The following is an 18098-nucleotide window of genomic DNA, read 5'->3' on the forward strand; positions in this document are numbered from 1 at the left end:
TCAAAATTAAAAAGTTAAACTCGCAATAAGATACAGAAATTTCACTCAGAAAATCATTTGGATTAGAATTAGACAGACCGTAACGGACTTGTCGTTCAGTCTTTATTTCAAATAGTTTCTCCGAGCAAGCTTTGAATTAATCTCTAAATATAACTTGCTAAAGATAATTGACAAAATAAACAGCAGGGTAAATCGGGGACACACATCAGGTTCTTGGTAGTCCTGTGTTGGTAAAATCCTTCAAGTTTATGTACTGTTCGCACTTTTAACGATTCTACATGAAATAAAAATAATTTTGCTGTTTCTACAATCAGACTCCCCCCAAGTCTCAATACTATAGCCTGTAACATTCACCCAAATTCAAAGTTTAAGAAGCCATTATTGGACCCTGGGACTATTATTAGGCCTCTGCTCGAAAATTGCATAGCCATGCTAAAATGAGCATAGTTTTGCAACTAAGAGCTGTATTTTTATAGGTTTGGTGTTATAATAAAGGGAACACTTGTGAGATTTGTTCAGATGTGTAATTATTAGTATATATGTTACTGGTTAAGAGTAAATTAAGATGGCACAAAGCACAAATTGAAAATTTTAATTTCCGCCTAAAGAAAAAAAGAAATTTCAGGATATTTATTTTTAGGAATGATATAGCTGCAAGCTTTAAACCTCTCCATAGCACAATGTGTTAAGAGTCTCTCTGCACAATTTTACTTTGATAAGTGAAGCATTCAAAAGTTAGAGAGGTTTTAGTACAGAGAGGTCCGGCGAGGTCAGCCAAAATGTAATTTTGTTCCAGCTGTTCCATTGTAATTTTACATACTATATTATTATATATTTCACTTATTTTATTACTAATAGTGTTCAATCTATCCAAATACAGCAATTTTGCATAATTTTGAGAGCCTAAATCCTATCTGAGCTTGTTTATATGGGACTTTGTCATCTGAATTCCATTTTTTTTCTCTTCCAGGACCTATGATTGGTCGATTTGACTCAATGAACATTCCCTAGATGTGTCAGAGCCCTTGCTATTGGGACAACACATTGTGATTTTGATTGACAGAATCGTTAGCCAGTCAGAATCAAAAAACTCCGCGAGCCTCAAATTTCTAAAATCCGATAATCTGAAACGTATAACCTTCCCCCTTTAGCTAGCACGCACAGATAGAGCCAAGACCTCTCTATTCTAACAGAGGGGCATCCGCTGAGCACATGGATCTCTCAACTGAATGGATTAATTAGTCTTTTGGCTGGAAAACATCAAAAAGTAAGGAGCTGGTTATGATGTAAATCGATAATGCGGCTTGTGATGATGGCTTTGTTTTGTAAGTAACTCAGCGATGCTGTGGTATAGCAGAATATGAGTGATATCCCTGTGATCCTCAGATTCCTGGCGATCTTTTGAGGGTGTAAGCATTGAATGAGTTAGCAAAGAGTTAGAGGTATAAATGTGGCGAGTGGGTCTGCTTAGGTGGCGCTATATGGATTTTGATATTTGGTAATATATATAGCTTTGACTGAGTTGTGTTTGGAGTTTGTACAAAAAGCTGAGATGACTTTGTAGCCCAGGATCTGCAGTTTGAGCAAGTATGCAACATCATTATATTCATTACTGATGAGTGCACTTGTTTGGCATTATGAGTGGGTACATTTTTGGATGAACGCATGTGTCCCCACCGGTGGGGTCTCTCGGGTCCAAAAGGAAATAAATTGATAATTTTATGAATCATTACAGATAATTCCATTGTTCGCCCAGTTGTGGGAAAGTGGCAGAAATGTGACTTAATAACATTATATTATATGTTAATTTAGGATATTTGTTAATTTATTTAATTTAGTTTATTTTAACATGTTTGAAAACGCGCAACTTTTACATGGAATGCTAGCTGTCTCTGTTTCCGGCTCATTTTCAAAGTTGGATAATGTAACAAGCTGAGGTAGTGGTGCAAATGCATTGTTCATTCAATGCGACATTAACACAGGCAAAGCGTTAACCACATTAAAGCAGCATCGACTGTCGAAAAACATGAGCATGACATGGCAAATATAGCCAAATGAAATTAGGCAATACCCCGAATCTGACATTGTTCATCAAACAACTTGAACTTGAAGCAAATGAATTATACTTCATGCACGAACCATAATACCTGGTATTTAAACAATTTGAAGTCGCTAGTCACTATCAAAACTTTAAGTACATTGATGGCATTTCAAGATGAGACGAAAGAAGGCAATCAGAAGTTGGAGCAAATGTAACAATACAGCTGTCAAATATCAAAAGAATAGAGAGCAGGAAAGACATTGTACTCAGCAGTAACATACAGTATCACTAACCACAGATATATCACTGAAGGTATGAACTGGAAGACAGTAGAAGTTTACTGTGCAAGATAGTTACAGAGATGGAGCAGGTATAGTAATATTCATAGCAACTAAGAACATGATACAACATTTAGTTTTGAGTAAAATAGTTACTTACATAGAAAATGGTGAAGAAAGCATACACTGTCTCTCTAATTTGAGAGATGACTGAAGGATGTCTGGCTGCAGTGCTTTAAATAGGCAATAGACAGCTAACATTACGTTAACTAGGGTGGAGATAATTAAATAATGCTAGGTTACCAAAGCAGTTGACTGTTTGTAACCTCCTTGTAGGTGATTAACCTAATTGGCAGTACACCTTATTCAGATTCTGATTCATTATCATGCCAGAAATGCTTTAACTTTGAAATTAAATTGTATTCACTGACGCACAAAACCAAATTCAAGTTCAAGTCTGTTAAGGAGGTTATTTCACTCTTACAGGGGGACATTTTGAGTTTATGGTCAGCATTAAAACCCTTTCCCACCCCACCTTTATTTCATTATTAATAAACTTTGAATAAACAAGTGCGCTCTGTGCAGTATCAGGGTCTGGACTTCAGGGCTCTGCGGACTGAGTTGAACATGTCATCCGCAGCAGGCCTTTACAGGCTGCGGCTCATTGACTGTAGTTCAATTATTCAGCTGGTGGGGCTCGGGCAGCCAAGCAATTGGCCTCATCCAAACGGGAACTGCACTAGTACTGTCAAAAACATTGCTTACTTTTCTGGCATGATACTTGTTAAAGACAAAGTAACAATACATGCACAGAACAAGTTTATAATTTGTATAAATGAGCAACAGCAGCATTGTCATGGGCACATCTAATTACAGTGTTTAAAAATGTACCAAGAACACACCCACACCAACGATTAGCTTTAATGACAAAGAAGGCAATTATTGTAATAATGAGAAGCAGTATCACCAAATAAGGCATGTCCTGAAGTATTGTTATACAGACAAGCAAATAATCTCACTCCCAACTCAGTGACCCTAAGCTTCAAACTATGATGCTCTAGGTGCTTCCTGTGTGTCATTTTTTGATGTGGATGATGGCGGGTCAGTTTCAGCTCATGACTTGCAATGTATTTTAAAAATAAACGTATGCGTTTACAGGAAGTATAAAGTTTCCACTCGTTACATTCATAAATTCCCTTGTCAAAATAAACTTCCAATGTAGGTTTACTTCGTTTTTAGGTTGTAACAAAACTACTTGGTTAGGCTTAGGAAAAGATTGTATGTTGGGTTAAAATAACTATAGGTATGTTTGTGGAATAAGAAATAGGTACACTTGTTACTTAACTGGTGCCAATTATGTATGTATGTAAGTTACAAAAGTAAAGTAGAAGAAGTCAACGTTGATTTGGTTTCACACGGAACACAAACAGCGTTCTCCTGGGCGAAAGTCCTGTGTTTGTTTGACCCATCCAGCCTCTACTCCGACCCGCCCTACGAGGACTTTCTTACTTTTTTTCACTATGTCATTTGCTCTGACCACTTAACAATGGCGGGAATGGGTTTACATTGGAGTTTGTAGGAGAAAGCCTGGTGCGTCTCGTACAGACGCTAAAGGGTGCCCTGGTGGGTTGGTAATGGATGCTGAGAGGCACTGACCATGAGTGGGTATTTGATGAATTGGAGTGACAACGGGTTGAGTGGAGTTGTTATTTAAGTCACTGGGTGTGATTTAGGACAAATCTTTGCTGGGGTGTAATTTATGGCGTTCCCTTTTCTAATGTAGCTGTTGTGTTGCCACACCCCTGCCTTGTAATTACACTAGTGTACAAATACATGTGCAGCAATGACATCCGAGCGAGTGCATGACACAGACGCAAATCACTGGTGTACACACAATGTACTTAACTACTGCACTTACTGTCCTTAATTTGCATACATACACATTACAGTACAGCATTTGGAAACATGCAACAGTCAAACAGACAAAAGGCTGAGGGATGCACTGATATAAAAACGGTATTCAATTTGCATGTAGGCCACAGCACAACCAAGTAGGAAATAACAACAATAAACACCATTAAAACAAAAGCTAAATAAACCATTTAATCGTGTAGCCTAGTTATGGTAGAGGCACAAATATCAAGGAAAATCACCAAATCAACCAAATCTGCAAAATGCAGACAGGTTGGCAGGTCTGCACTGACCCAGAATCCTTCTTCATTGATGTAGCAGCCTTGCTCACCAGGTCCACCACTGGCTGGTGCGCCAACATCACTGGATGTAGAGGAAAGAGTTTAGCTTTAGTGTAGGTGATCCCTACATCTTATTGGTTGCCAGTGCAAAGACTGCCTCACATTATCCATTGCATCCATGGACCCTCATACACTACTGATTCTGAATTCCACGCCTCATTCTGATGTTCATTTTCAAACTCGCTTTAATAAATTTAAGTTTGTTATTGCTAAGTTTAGTGTGCGTCTCCCTCCTACTAAATTTGAGCTACAAAATTGGCGAAATGTTTCAGAAATGGAGAGAAACTGTTGCAACTAGTTTAGTTAAGCCTTCTGTTAACCTCCTCAGACTTGGGCACTACACCTACTCCTTTAGAGCCCTGGATTGTGGTCCAGGGTGAGAAGAAATGAGATTGGTGTGATGAAAATGTCATGCGCAAATTACCTGGAGACTGAAGAAGCAACAGAAGACTCTCTGTGTTTTAGGCTGAAGGTTTATTGAGGCTTGAATACTAGGAGAATCTATTAACAGCAATACAAGTGATACACAGAATCTGGTCACAAGTGCATAGTCACCAACAATTCTGAAGGCTATCGCGTTTCAAGGAGTATTTTGTTTGAATGTAAAGAAGGTAATTCTCCACTGAGTTACATGTGTACAGTTGTCATAAAGTCATAAATGTGCACCTAATCAGAGGTCAAGATGCACTTGCTCCATCGTAGGCTGAGCTCTTGTTCCCATAATGCACTGTGTCCTTTATGTAGACACATATGGAGGGGAAAAAGGCGTTCCTATCAATCCACAGCCTGGGAGTCAGTCAGCTCGCTGAAGGGAGCTGTGTACTGCTACTATCTTAATTACCACTGGCTGTTCGGGTCAATAAGTGAATGGGGAAGAAATGATTCCCCTCAATCAAGTACTCATCAGACATTTAAATCAGAGTCATGTTCCTTCATCAACCAACACCAACCAACCAATTTTATAAATTATTTTTGTGTGAGTAAGCAAAGGTAGTCAAACTCTAGTGTATGCTAAACAGTTTAGGATACATACTAAACACAATTTAATATTTATTCATTACTAGTTTTTAACTTTAGATTAGATCATTTTAACATATGTGAATAAAAAAATAAGGAAGCATACACGGCACTGCAAAGTCATCACCTGTTGTTTTTACACCCATCATTAGTAACATTAATATGAGAACACAGCATCATTTTTTTTATCAATTCAAATTATAAATGTATGATTATATGTGAGAAGAGAAATAGAAAAATATTTTTTGTTTGTTTTTTTATACAGAGTAGAACAATTAAGTGTAATGAATCCTATTCATGTTCAAAACAGCGAACAACAACACTTAGGTACAGCTCTTTTGACCTTCATACCCAAAGGCAACTTTAAACAATCAAATTAAATAATTAACTTAACTCACCATATATATTCAACAGGGTAACAATCCCATGTAGTAATTTATCATTTAAAATAAAACCCACACAGAATATTAGTTAATATTAGTCAAATGGAATCAATCACTTTCCTATTGAGAACAAAACCAATAAGGACTCATTTCATATTCAGGGTGAAAGTTGTGAATTAGCATATCATGTTGGTTAATTAGAATACTATGTTAACTACAAACCACCACAATATCTTGCATAGCTAAACTTCTAAAACTAAATGTTAAGACTTGTTTGCAGATAGAAAACCTGATATGTACCTCCTATTCTCCAGAGAGTAAGAATACCCTCCTCATAGGACACGCCATCGTACAGATTACCTTGGAACCCATTCGTCATAATCTTGACAATCACAGATCATCATCCTTGCACTCTCTGAGGAGCTTGAACAGCAGTCTTGGATGTCTTGCGAAAGGCTATTTTAATCTCCGTCATTAGACATGAACCAAGAAGAAGTACCGTATTTTTCGGACTATAAGGCGCACCGGATTATAAGGCGCACTGTGAATTAATGTGTCTATGTTCACACATAAACTGCACCGGATTATAAGGCGCATTAAGCAAAACAACACAGTCCGGTAAATCAAACTTTATTCAACTCAGTTGTAACAACAAATACCGGTACAGAAAAATACACTCACTTATCGATTCATTCCTCTTCCACAAATCCATCGAATTCTTCATCTTCAGTGTCTGAGTGAAACAGCTGTGCGATTTCGGCATCAAGAATGCCCGAATCCCTCTCGTCATTTTCCGAGTCAGTCTTGTTGCCGTTATCAGTACTTGGCTGTTCAGTGATGATTCCAGCTTTCGTGAAAGCTCGGACGACAGTTGCGACCGATGGTTACTTGTTGTGCTTATTGATCGATTTTGACTTTTAGTTTAGACATTACATTCCTGTTACGGGCCGATCAGGTAGTGACACAGCGTACCGTAATGCTCCAAATATCCATTGAGCGGAGCGGCTTCGTTGCTTACCAAAGTCGTACTTACATATTTCGACAGATTTTTGTGCGCATTGTACCACATAAAATCGATCAATAAGCACAACAAGTAACCATATATAAGGCGCGCTGGATTATAAGGCGCACTGTCAATTTTTGAGAAAATTTAAGGATTTTAAGTGCGCCTTATAGTCCGAAAAATACGGTATTAGAAACACTGTTGTGACAAGATAGAGGTTACAGGTTCCTCCTTGGGCAGCCAGCAAGAGATCACGAGTCATGTGTTTTTGCAAAACCAAAATCTTGACTTCTTCTAACTCCTTATGCTCAGCTAATATGGCTTTGTTGGATGCATTGAGAAGATTTTGTAGGACCTTTAGATAAGGATAGAAGCTCCTGTTGGGAGACATACATCCCATACCATGGCTGAAACACACTTAACACCTCTTGCATCCATGAGGTTGTTCTTCTGTGTGTCAGTGGGGTGCACCTATCTCTTTGGATTCTACTTCTGATCAGTGTGATTAGATAAGATAAGTAGAATGCGATCCCTCATAAGGCACACAACTGTAAGCTTTATCTCTGCATAGTAGATACGGTATCCTCTTTTTGGTAGTTGGGACTGCTTCAGAATGACTCATACAACTAAGGTACAAGTTCTCTGCCCTGAATCTTCTTTACAGATTCTATACATAGATTTTGGCCTATTTTGACCAAGCCAACAGATACTTAAGTTACGTGCAACCGTGCAATCAAGCATCAGACTTTTTTTTGTGGCAGGCATTTTGACATATAATTGTTTGTATGTTGTTGTTTTTTACATTTAGTTTTATCTCTCTGTGTTTGACCACTTCTTGAAATCCCTGTTTAAATTTTATTGACGTTCTTTTAAATGTTTTTGCATTTTTAAAATGTTATGATTTGCTGTTTTTACACCGATATTGTTTGGTGTTATATTTTGTGAAACACCTTGTAACTCTGGTTTTGAAAGGTGGCATAAAAATAAAGTTCATCATTATAAAATTTAGGCTGCTCAATGAATTTCTTTGGGCAGGAATGTTGACATGTCAGGGCAGGAAGTGCACAGGTGTAGTCTAATTAATGACATAGCATAGCCTCAACCACGTCACATAGCCAGCCTAGTTTCAGCGTTAATTTGTGAAAACTGGATCGGTGGCCTAGCTAACTTGGAAACTTTAATTGAATGAAGTCATGATCATTGTCATAATCATCAACATTATTAGTTACACCTGTGACTAACTATGATGATAATGACTTAATTACTTAGTACTTACTGCCAAGTAAAACATCTGAGGGTTAAATTTTTGCTTCCCTTGCTCCCTTATTTGTCTTTCCTTACCGGCCTCTATAATTAGCACATCAAAGGAAACTGAATGTTTTGCATGTGTGCGGCTTACAGGGCAGCACGTCAAAGGTGCAGCAGGCGTGATACAGACAAACATGCTGTTCTCGGGAGTCATAATCTGAGCAGAGTTACTAGTAGTGCTGGTGTAACGTCACTACGCAAAATCACCCCATTGTGCATCGCTAAATATAACTGTGTGGTGGCATCAATAATTGATATCAAACCTGTGCTTTGATTTTCCATAAAGGTGCAAAGTCCAGTGTTTCAAAATCATTAATTACCAGCTGCAATAGAGACAGTGGTATTGTTCTCATTGGTTGAGTCAGTGTGTGTGACTCATCATGAAAAAATGTGTGCCTGACACCTAACTTCCACAGAAGCAGTTTTGGGTACATTCCACCTGTTCAATTTTCTCTCTGTCTGCAAGGTACAGTCACGAAACGTTACCGATATGGAGTTCAGATCCAAATGAAGGCCACTTTAGTGATTCAGCATATTTTCAACAACTTAATTGGCTCCCAGTTGAAAAAAACAAGTTGACACTTGTAATTGTTAATAATGAGGTCGCCAAATAACCGTCCAACTACTTCAAAAGTTTTTGCATTTTATATTTTATGCTGCAAAACTAAAGGAAGCCCAGAAGCCAATGACTTTGTAAGGATAACCATCGTGTGTGCAATGCATTAAATAAGCTTTAATTGTTTTTTGGAAAAACAACTAATTCACAAGACATTTTAAGATAATCAATTTATGGTCTCAGAGGTACTTTATTCCCATTGTAAAATTCATGTATAATTTTTTGCTCACTGTTGAACAGCTTGTCAAATATTTATGGCCAGTTACAGCATTTGCAGCCAACGTCAAAGACCAAAGTAGCTGGGCAGTTACGGATCCAGGTGATGCCATTGGCACAACTGTAAAAGGAACCCGGGGCATCAGGTTTGGCATAAATCCCACCAGTCTTTGTAGCACAGAAATTGTCTGGAGTGTTGGATGAAGTAGTGATTGTTGGTCTGGGACGAGGTGTGGGGTGATGTGGATGTTTGTCTATAGATGGAGTTGCTTGATTTGGGGTGGTTTCTGTCGTGGGAAGTGGAGGAAGATCTGTAGAAATAATAGTACATTTTCTCTAGCCTGTACAGTCAAAGTTCACAAATGTCAAAAAATAATTACTGGGTGGATCATGACAAAAAAATATACGGCAGCATATATTGCTACTCACCCTGGGCTATAAGAGAGCGGAGGTAGCTGATGAGGGGGTAGTTTCCCTGTCCACAGAACTGTCCAGTAAAGTCATCCAGATCCAGAGTCCAGACAAAAGCTCCTCCAAATCTGTTGTCCTTTAAGTAACGGACCTGGATGAATAACGACACAAACACTTCAACAACAATGTATGCACTTTGACTTTGTATTTGACTGTTGGTATGACGGAAGAAATCAGCATCGTTTTGCAGAAGCACAACCTTAGTCTCCAAGCTGTCTTTGTTGTCGTAGCCGACCCACTCATTTTGTTTGACCGCATATGGAACTTTCTGATCCTCAATCAGATGGACACTGGCCCCTTGAAGAAAAGTGCAAATCTGAAAAGGAATGGTAGAGGGTTAAATATCAAATTTTAAACTAATATATGAAAATGTCTGGATTCAATATTCAGAGTGCTAATATAGCAGTGAACAACTACTCGCTATGTAAAGATATAGTGGAGTAATGTCTACCTGAGCAGAGAATGAAGTTGCTATCCTTGTCTGTGTGTGTGTAATAATTTGGGCTTCACTGTGCTTTGTTTACATAGCCGGGCCGGCGCACGTGACTTTTAACATGTTAGTGCTCGTGCCACACTGGCTAGCTCATCGCCGCCACACTGCACTGCTCTCATACAGCGATTACAGCTGATGAATCCGCCTCGACAGCACGAATGAGGTAATGTAGCGCCCACCCCATAGATTGTAAGTGGACGTAGTCACCATGACTTCACCCATTGATTTGTGGACTGCTGTTATGAATCATTGAGTTTGGCATTTTGGCTCTCACCATCTTCGTTTTTGGCCACGCCCATTTTATTTTTTTGCTACCAGAAGTGACACAAGAGGGTGGAGCTAAGTACAATGGAATTTTGAATAAGACCTTTTTAGATTACCAAAAATGTTACAACTTTACGAGAGTGAAAACACATTGTGAAAGAGTTAAAGTTCTATGACGAAAACACAGACAACTGCCAGACCAGACAACCTGTCAATCATAAGGTAGCAACAACTAAAAGTATTTCTAACTATTTCTATTTTACTTTAAATGGGACCATAATTTACTCAATGAACATCATGCTGTATTGAAGAAGACGTGATACTTTCGGTTGAGACCATAAATTAATGTTTCCAATTTTTACTGATATAAATCAAATAAGGTCATTATCAAAGATACATTCAGGCTTCTTTTTGCAACGAGAGGACTTGCCCACTTCAGAAAGAATGCTGGTTTAAGGCATTGACTTTACTTTTCATATGTGGACCTTGCCGCCTGGCCCTATCCCCCCTCAGGTAAACACTGTTAGCTCTGTCAACACTGTTTGCCGTGTTGAGAGCCGTGGTGAGGCAATAGATATGCTCTGAAATTTGCGTTTAGCATCTTTGAAATTCTGTATGACGACTTCATGATAAAATAACACTATATGTATGTGTTATTATATATTATTAGTAAAATAGAGTTACAAATATAACATAGACAGAGTTAAATTCAGTGCGTTGTTGCCAGTTTCACCTCATAATAGGACCAGAAGCCGTCTTCCCTTGTAAAAACACCAGCAGCAGCAGGACCACTGGTTGGTGCTCCAACCTGACTGGATTGAGTAGACAGTCGAAATGCCCTCCCATATGTTGCAAAGCCCATATTTAGCTTTTCTACTGGTGTCCCCTTGTCCCGCCAATATCTCATGGCAAAGTCCTGAAATGTGAACACAAAGAGACAAACAAAATCCAAGTATACAATCAAATGTATTGAAAATTTACAGAAATCTGCTGGAGAAAATGCTAATGAATTCATTTTCTATCTTCTATTTTTATGCGAATGTTGAGTTTTCCTATATTTCAACTTTATTGGGGGGTTTGGCATTTCCTGTTTTAATTCACAGATTTAGAAAATCCATAAAAATAGATGGATGTTGACATTAGATGAGAGTATGCCGTTACATTCATAATAACGCAAAAAATGAATCCCGTACTCACAGTATTTGAGGAAACATGGTCCCCGGTGTCGTGGGATCCCTTGTACAAAGGGCTGTTATGTCCTGTCACACTCTCCCAGGTGCCATGAAAGTCATAAGTCATCACATTAATAAAGTCCAGGTACCTGATGAAATGGATGGGAGATCAAGATCACCAAAACACGATGACGTCTAATAATGGGGATACTGTGGGGAGTAACATTTTGGTGTACTTTGCCATCTCTGCGATTTCATAACCAGCATCAATGGTTCCTTTCCCAGCCGACACAGCAGCAGAGACCATTAATCTGGGCCGACCAGTTGCTGTTCCCTCAGCCTGATAGGCCTCTAGTAGTTCCTGTACACCATAGAAACATAGTAAAGTCAATTTGTGGTTCATGTTTAACATAATTTGAACACCAGAGTGGTTATTTTGGATCTGACCTTGCATAACAACGTGAATCTCTGCTTGTCCTCCGGAGGACTTCCTCTTGCAGCGGGGAATTCCCAGTCCAAATCAAGTCCATCAAAACCATATTTTCTCAGTAGCTTGACAGAAGACTGGATAAATGTATTTCGATTGGCTTGTGTTGCCACCATTGTTGTGAATCTGTGTAGAATTTGGGGGAAAGATTGCTTTCAAGAAGACATAATCACAAAACATTGATCTTTATTGATTGTTTTGTGCTAAATATCTTACTTTTGTGTTCCAAAGTTCCAGCCTCCGACCGCCAACAGTGTTGTAAGATTTGGATTCCTATGGGAATATATAAATGTAGTTGCCCCAATCACTGTTTTGCACAACAATTTTAGAAAGATAATAAAATTATTTTGGACTGACCTCTGCTTGAGTCCATTAAAGGATTTATACAGTTCATCATCATTCCATTCTATGGTGACCAACTCATTTGCCTCATTAATACCAGAAAAGGCATAGATCAGGTGGGTACACAGGTTTGGATCAATGTTTAGAGGCATAAACTTCCCATTACCAGGTCGGTATTGGGACCAGTTAGTGAAATAACACAGCAGTCTGGAGGACGACACTATTCAAGGAGTAGCAGAAATATTATTTATTAATCTTTGAGGATAAATGAATGACTTTGTTCAGTTGCTACTGTGGTTGTTCAATAATAATTATTGATTTAACTCATAAACTCACCCAAACTGCCAAAGGAAAGACAAAGACCTTCAAAGTTACAGATGTAGTTAGTAAATATTAGATAAAACAGTTTTTTTTTTTTAACATTTTCATTGTGACTTACCTGCAATTAGAATGAACTTGCACATGTTGGTTGTGGCTGGTTGAGCTCTTGTTATGTCAAGAAAAGATCACTGAATAGGTTTTTGGTGATGAAAAACACACAAACTATGATAATGATTAACTAGGAACAAAATTACAAAAGTTTTGGACTTTAAGCTGTTGCGTCATCCAAGAAAGTCAAATAACAGAAACTGGTCAAAATCATTTCCCACATAGATAAAATAAACAATTTGTGAGTAAATCTTTGTAACTTAATTATTAACCCAAATTATTCTGTCGCAGATGATTTCTCAATGTTTGGACATTTGTATTAACATTTGTATTAATCATGCAACTCACACTTTGTTTGGCATCAATTCACCCATTTCTTCAAAAGCTTTCAATGTATAGTATTTCAGCATTCTTAAAGCATGTTTTGCCTGCATATGTTTTGTGGCTTTGATATCAGATGACTTCTTTAGGCTTTAGACAGACCAGGAAAAGCGTCTATGTGTGTTCAGGGTCAGTGTCCTGCTAGAAAGTGAATCTTCTTTTTACAAACTGCAAGCTAGGCAAATGTATAAAGCCAGAAGTGTGTCTCAATGTATAGTACAGTAGAAAATAGACTAATATAGTAACACAATCTTGTCAACAATTTGTTTTCCATATGACTTGGAGATCATTCATTTCAAATGGAATCCCTAATATGGAGTGCATAAGCAACAAGTTGATGTTGTTGTTGTGTTCTGCAGTCTTTTTTGTGAAGTCACCGTTTTTTGTTTCATGTCAGAATCATGAAATTCTGTTTTTATTTATCTAAAAAGTCTATAAAATGAAATATAATGAAAAAAATGTTTTAAATAAAAGACAAAAAAAGATAAAAGAGTTTGGTTTCATGAAGGAAGACATTTATTTATGCCCAGTTGCAGCAGTTGCATCTTTTACTGAAAACAAGATTAGCTGGACATAGCTGGAAGTATGTGTGTCTGTGAACACACTGATAAAAGGAGTTGCGGTTCATTTCATTTACGTAGAGGCCGTCAGCCTTGTCATTACAGAAACCACTTCCAGAGACACCTGTGGTTGTTGTTTTGGCGGTGGTTGAAGTAACGGTAGATGTTGGAGCAACGGTAGTTGTTGGAGCACCGGTAGTTGTTGGCGTCATAGTGGTTGTGCTGCTGGCTGAGCCGGGGTGATTTGTAGTAATCTCTGGTACATGTGTGGTTACAGGCGATGGAGGTGGAAAATCTAGTAAAACAAAAATTAATTTAAATTCAATAGATTATGGAAGATTTTATTTGTTAAGTGAAGATGATAAAACATTTACGTTTTGTGCAGTGTTGAAGTCTGATTTACCTGAATTCAGAAGAGAGCGCAGATAACTAATGAGTGGATTGTTTCCCTGGCCGCAGAACTGTCCAGAGAAATCATCCAGATCTAGAGCCCAGATGAAGGCTCCTCCAAATTTGTTATCTTTCAAATATTGTGCCTATGGAATATAAGTTAGAGAAAGTACTTCAGTTGAAAATGCAAGTTTTGTTGCGCTGTCTGTGCAGCTTCATTGTGATCAGCTGTACCTCCTAGTGCACGTACTGCACGTAATGCAAGTAGTGATAGTGATATGCTACTTTTACCGTGTTCATATTATCTCCATAAGCATAGATGTGGAGGACCCTATGTTACTAATTACCTTGATCTCATAGCTTTGCCTGTTATCAAACCCAACCCACTCATTTCCTTTTATGGCATAGGGCACTCTTTGTTCATCAATCCAGTGGAGACTGGCTCCTTGGAGGAAAGTGCAAATCTGTAAAAATGGAAGAAAATAATATTTAAACCATCCTCAACATTTCTGATATCTTAGTTTGAAACAATTGAATTTGCACTAAGTTCATATTAAATATGTATTAAATTGTGTTTTCCTGTTGCTCTTGTGTTGAACCTTCACTGACCTCATAGTAGGACCAAAACCCAGCTTCACGGGTGTAGGGCCCAGCAGAGGCTGGTCCGCTGGTTGATGCTCCAACACCGTGAGATGCTGATGATGTGCGAAATGTGCGTCCATACGTAGCAAATCCAACTAAGAGCTTTTCAAGAGGAGCACCTTGGTCTCTCCAGTATTTCATAGCAAAGTCCTGTGAAAAGAAAATGTAAAAAAAAATCAAGCATTTGTTAAAGGAACAATTTGTAGGGTTTGTTAACACAAGATTCAAAGTTGGCCCCTCCTCCAGAATCACTCGTTTTGGAACGAGCATTGTCCGCTTGGCTTTTTGCCTCACCCTTTTTCGACATTTTCATAGCTTACTTTTGAATGCATGCTTATCATCTGGCACCTGGTTGCTATGATTTTATAGAGGTGGTGTCCAGAAACAGCCCGAAACACAGCAAAATGAAAGTAAAAGAGAAAATATAGGCAGCGGGCAGGGTCCCTACAGACCACTCCACACACTTCTAGTGGGTTATAAAGAATTAAAGGATTATTTTTGGAAGAGGCTATGCATTTTTTTCTTAAAACACAATACCTGTTTGGTGTTCAGCTTGTTGGGTACTGAGGGTGATAACAGAATTTTGTTGAGAATTTCACTCACCGTATTGTAGTAGATGTTTTCGACTTGATCGTAAGAGCTGCGGTACAGAGGGCTGTTGTGACCAGTGAACGGGTCCCATGCTCCGTGGAAGTCATAGGTCATGACATTTATAAAGTCTAGGTACCTGTTAGACAAGCATGATATCACAAAATAGAAACTCATTTCTTTTAATCGACTTTCAAACTAAATGACTACGTCGCAGGAACTCACTTGGCGACCTCAGCAATCTCATAACCATTGTCGATGTTTCCTTTCCCTGCAGCCACTGCAGTCGTGAGCAGCAATCGTGGTTTTTTGGTCTCAGCGGCTTCTTTTTCGAAGGCAGCGAGTAGTTCCTAAATGCAAGAGGAAATAGTTGAGGCTAATCATGTGTACGGTGGGAGACTATTTATAATCACATATGCTGTATTATCTCAAACAAGGATGCTGTGTTGGTGCGGCATCCGGCGGGATTATGTCAATGGTGATCAGGACTAAGGGAGGTGTAGATTTTACAAACTGACCTGGCAGAGCCCTGTGAATCTCTTCTTGTCTTCCAGTGGGCTTCCTCGTGCTCCAGGATACTCCCAGTCCAGGTCCAGCCCGTCAAAGCCATGCTGTCTCAAGAATCTGATTGAAGACTGGATGAATGTCTTGCGGTTGGCAGGTGATGAAACCATGATGGTAAATCTATAATCATGTAAAAAGAGTTATAGCTACACTGTTGATTTTTATATGAGATACTATAATTGACAGCCTCAGGATTCCTTGCTGTTAAAACCTTGTTGACTCACTGTGCCGTTCCAAAGTTCCACCCCCCAACAGCCAGCAGAGTCTTCAGCTCGGGGTTTCTGTGCAGGATAAACATGTAGATTAACAATGAATTAGTGATGCAAGAAGTTAGATCCTTTACTGCTACTGTAAAAGCAGCAGTCCCACAATGTAGGAATATTCCATTTCAAGTAAAAGACATTCCTGCATGAGCATTGTATTTTTCTTTCACATCAGTGATAAAAAAAAAACTGCAACAACTCACCTAGTCTTCAGGCCATTGAAGGATTTGTAGAGGACATCATCATTCCACTCGTAGGGCGACAGCTCGTTAGCGTGGTTGATTATTGAAAAGGCGTAGATCAGGTGTGTGCAGAGGTTGGGATCCACATTGGCAGGCAGATATTTGCCAGCACCTGGTCTATACTGGGACCAGTTTGTGAAGTAGCACACCAGTTTGGTAGAAGACACTTTTGGAGAGGGTCAAAATGATTAGAGTTGAGTTTCTATTGCAGGTCATGGGGATTAAGAAGCAAATGACAATGTAATATAAAGAAGTTAAATAATGAACGCATACCCATCTGGAGACACATCAAAACGGACAGACCTTAAAAACAACATTTAATTATGATTTTTTTTTTTTAATTTGCAGAAGATAGTTGCATTTGAAGGAATGAACAACTGAAAGAATGTAACTTACCGGCCAAAATTGTTAGTCGAGCCATGTTTTAGCAGTCTTTACCTCAGAGCTGCAACACTTAAAAAAAGAAAGAAGTATGAGTTTATAGTTTTTGTAGACTGGAACCAGTTTACCATCTAGAGGCTGTACTATAGGTAGTAATGCTGCACATAATAAATATAGGCCACTCAAACCTGTGCTGAAGGCGTACCTGTTCCCAGTGATTGGCTGGATGTGCCAATGATCTATGAGTCCTTTTTATAGATATGATCACACAGGGACAAAGGGCGGCATGACAGTGAAGGTCCTTCAGGAGAGGATACTTGTCGCTGTGAAATTGGTCACATCACATTACAGTGAGGTGCTGAAGATGACATGAATTGAAGATGATATCTAGTTTTATTGCCAGACAAAACTGGATCAGAGTGCATTCATTAAATTGTGTAAACTTGCCTCTGTAAAGTCACTGTGATCAAGGGAGCTGGTCAATTAATGCAGATAAGATGACCTTCATAAACACATGGCGTGATGCATTGTATTTTATATGACATTAGGATTAAAATGGTTTCCATGGTAACAACTTTAGTAGCCTCCAGTTGTTACTGATCATTTTTACACCTTTCTCAACCCAACTTTTAATTTTCAGGATAACTATTGATATGTATCTATAGGTTGATCCAGAGCATGACATTTGGAAAGACACTGGTTTATTGCATTTTTTCATCTTAGTCTTGAATAGCTTGTATGCTTCACGGGTACTTGTCTGTTTTGAGACTAATTTAACTTCATATTAAGATAACTGGAACAATTATTTCACATGCTGAGAAACACCCAGTCTATTAAAATCAGCATATTCTCCGTAAAGGTTCTCTTTTGTCCAGGTCACACATTCAAGGGACTTCATCAATTTGGAACAGATTGATGATATTGAACTGATTATTATTATTATTATTATTATTATTCATTTAAATCATTATATTATGCTCAGTTATTACATCACGCACAGTTTATACATTATGAGTTGCTACTGTTTTGTTTGCCCTGGGCTTGTCATGACCCCTTTGACATTGCATTAACTAAGAACTCAACAAAGGAAAAGCCTTGTATATTGATCTATACTTTATGATTTGGTTGTTCCCTCCTATAATCAGAGGGGTGGAATAATAAAATATCAGGGGTTACTGTATCATATCAGAGGCCTGATAAATGTTGACGTTCATAGATAAGATATCCTTTTCCGTTAAGCTGTATGATCCTTTTATGATGTAACTATGTGCTATCTTGAATGCCAGCAACATGGCCAGAGTTCAATAAGATAGAA

At 38.5% G+C, this 18098-nt stretch overlaps 2 protein-coding genes across 3 annotated transcripts; both read right to left on the reverse strand.

Moving 5' to 3' along the window:
* Window positions 1-9068: 9068 nt before the first annotated feature.
* Window positions 9069-12864, reverse strand: LOC137868429 (acidic mammalian chitinase-like). 2 transcript variants are annotated; one of them, XM_068705204.1, is made up of 11 exons: window positions 12783-12864; window positions 12680-12706; window positions 12359-12563; window positions 12218-12274; window positions 11962-12127; window positions 11751-11875; window positions 11540-11663; window positions 11076-11258; window positions 9785-9901; window positions 9544-9676; window positions 9069-9401 (listed from the first exon to the last, which is right to left on the reverse strand). In XM_068705204.1, the coding sequence occupies exons 1-11, from the start codon at window positions 12805-12807 to the stop codon at window positions 9151-9153; spliced, it is 1413 nt and encodes a 470-aa protein (XP_068561305.1). In that variant the 5' UTR covers window positions 12808-12864; the 3' UTR covers window positions 9069-9150. The 2 variants fall into 2 exon arrangements, with proteins under 2 accessions (XP_068561305.1, XP_068561304.1); XM_068705203.1 differs by having other exon boundaries at window positions 9069-9425.
* A 782-nt stretch (window positions 12865-13646) lies between these two features.
* LOC137868428 (acidic mammalian chitinase-like) lies at window positions 13647-17019 on the reverse strand. Its single transcript, XM_068705202.1, has 12 exons — window positions 16972-17019; window positions 16799-16855; window positions 16676-16705; window positions 16364-16568; window positions 16122-16178; window positions 15852-16017; window positions 15559-15683; window positions 15349-15472; window positions 14713-14895; window positions 14451-14567; window positions 14117-14249; window positions 13647-14008 (listed from the first exon to the last, which is right to left on the reverse strand). Exons 2-12 carry the CDS (start codon window positions 16821-16823, stop codon window positions 13674-13676), a joined length of 1500 nt encoding a protein of 499 aa, XP_068561303.1. The 5' UTR covers window positions 16824-16855; window positions 16972-17019; the 3' UTR covers window positions 13647-13673.
* Window positions 17020-18098: the final 1079 nt, after the last annotated feature.

The sequence above is a fragment of the Cebidichthys violaceus genome, unplaced genomic scaffold, assembly GCF_023349555.1.
Source record: "Cebidichthys violaceus isolate CVI_PGR_0920_01 unplaced genomic scaffold, fCebVio1.0.p SCAF_110, whole genome shotgun sequence".
In the NCBI taxonomy this organism is placed as follows: domain Eukaryota; kingdom Metazoa; phylum Chordata; class Actinopteri; order Perciformes; family Stichaeidae; genus Cebidichthys; species Cebidichthys violaceus.

Excerpts from the sequence above, each read along its gene's own strand:
- LOC137868429 (XM_068705203.1), bottom strand. The coding sequence starts at position 12,807 with ATGTGCAAGTTCATTCTAATTGCAG. Across the intron at positions 11,664-11,750 it reads GAAATCGCAGAGATGGCAAA|GTACCTGGACTTTATTAATG; the intron begins GTACACCAAAAT and ends CCATTTCATCAG. Across the intron at positions 9,902-11,075 it reads GCTTCTGGTCCTATTATGAG|ATTTGCACTTTTCTTCAAGG; the intron begins GTGAAACTGGCA and ends ATTCCTTTTCAG.
- LOC137868428 (XM_068705202.1), bottom strand. The coding sequence starts at position 16,823 with ATGGCTCGACTAACAATTTTGGCCG. Across the intron at positions 15,473-15,558 it reads GAGATTGCTGAGGTCGCCAA|GTACCTAGACTTTATAAATG; the intron begins GTGAGTTCCTGC and ends CTTGTCTAACAG. Across the intron at positions 14,568-14,712 it reads GGTTTTGGTCCTACTATGAG|ATTTGCACTTTCCTCCAAGG; the intron begins GTCAGTGAAGGT and ends CCATTTTTACAG.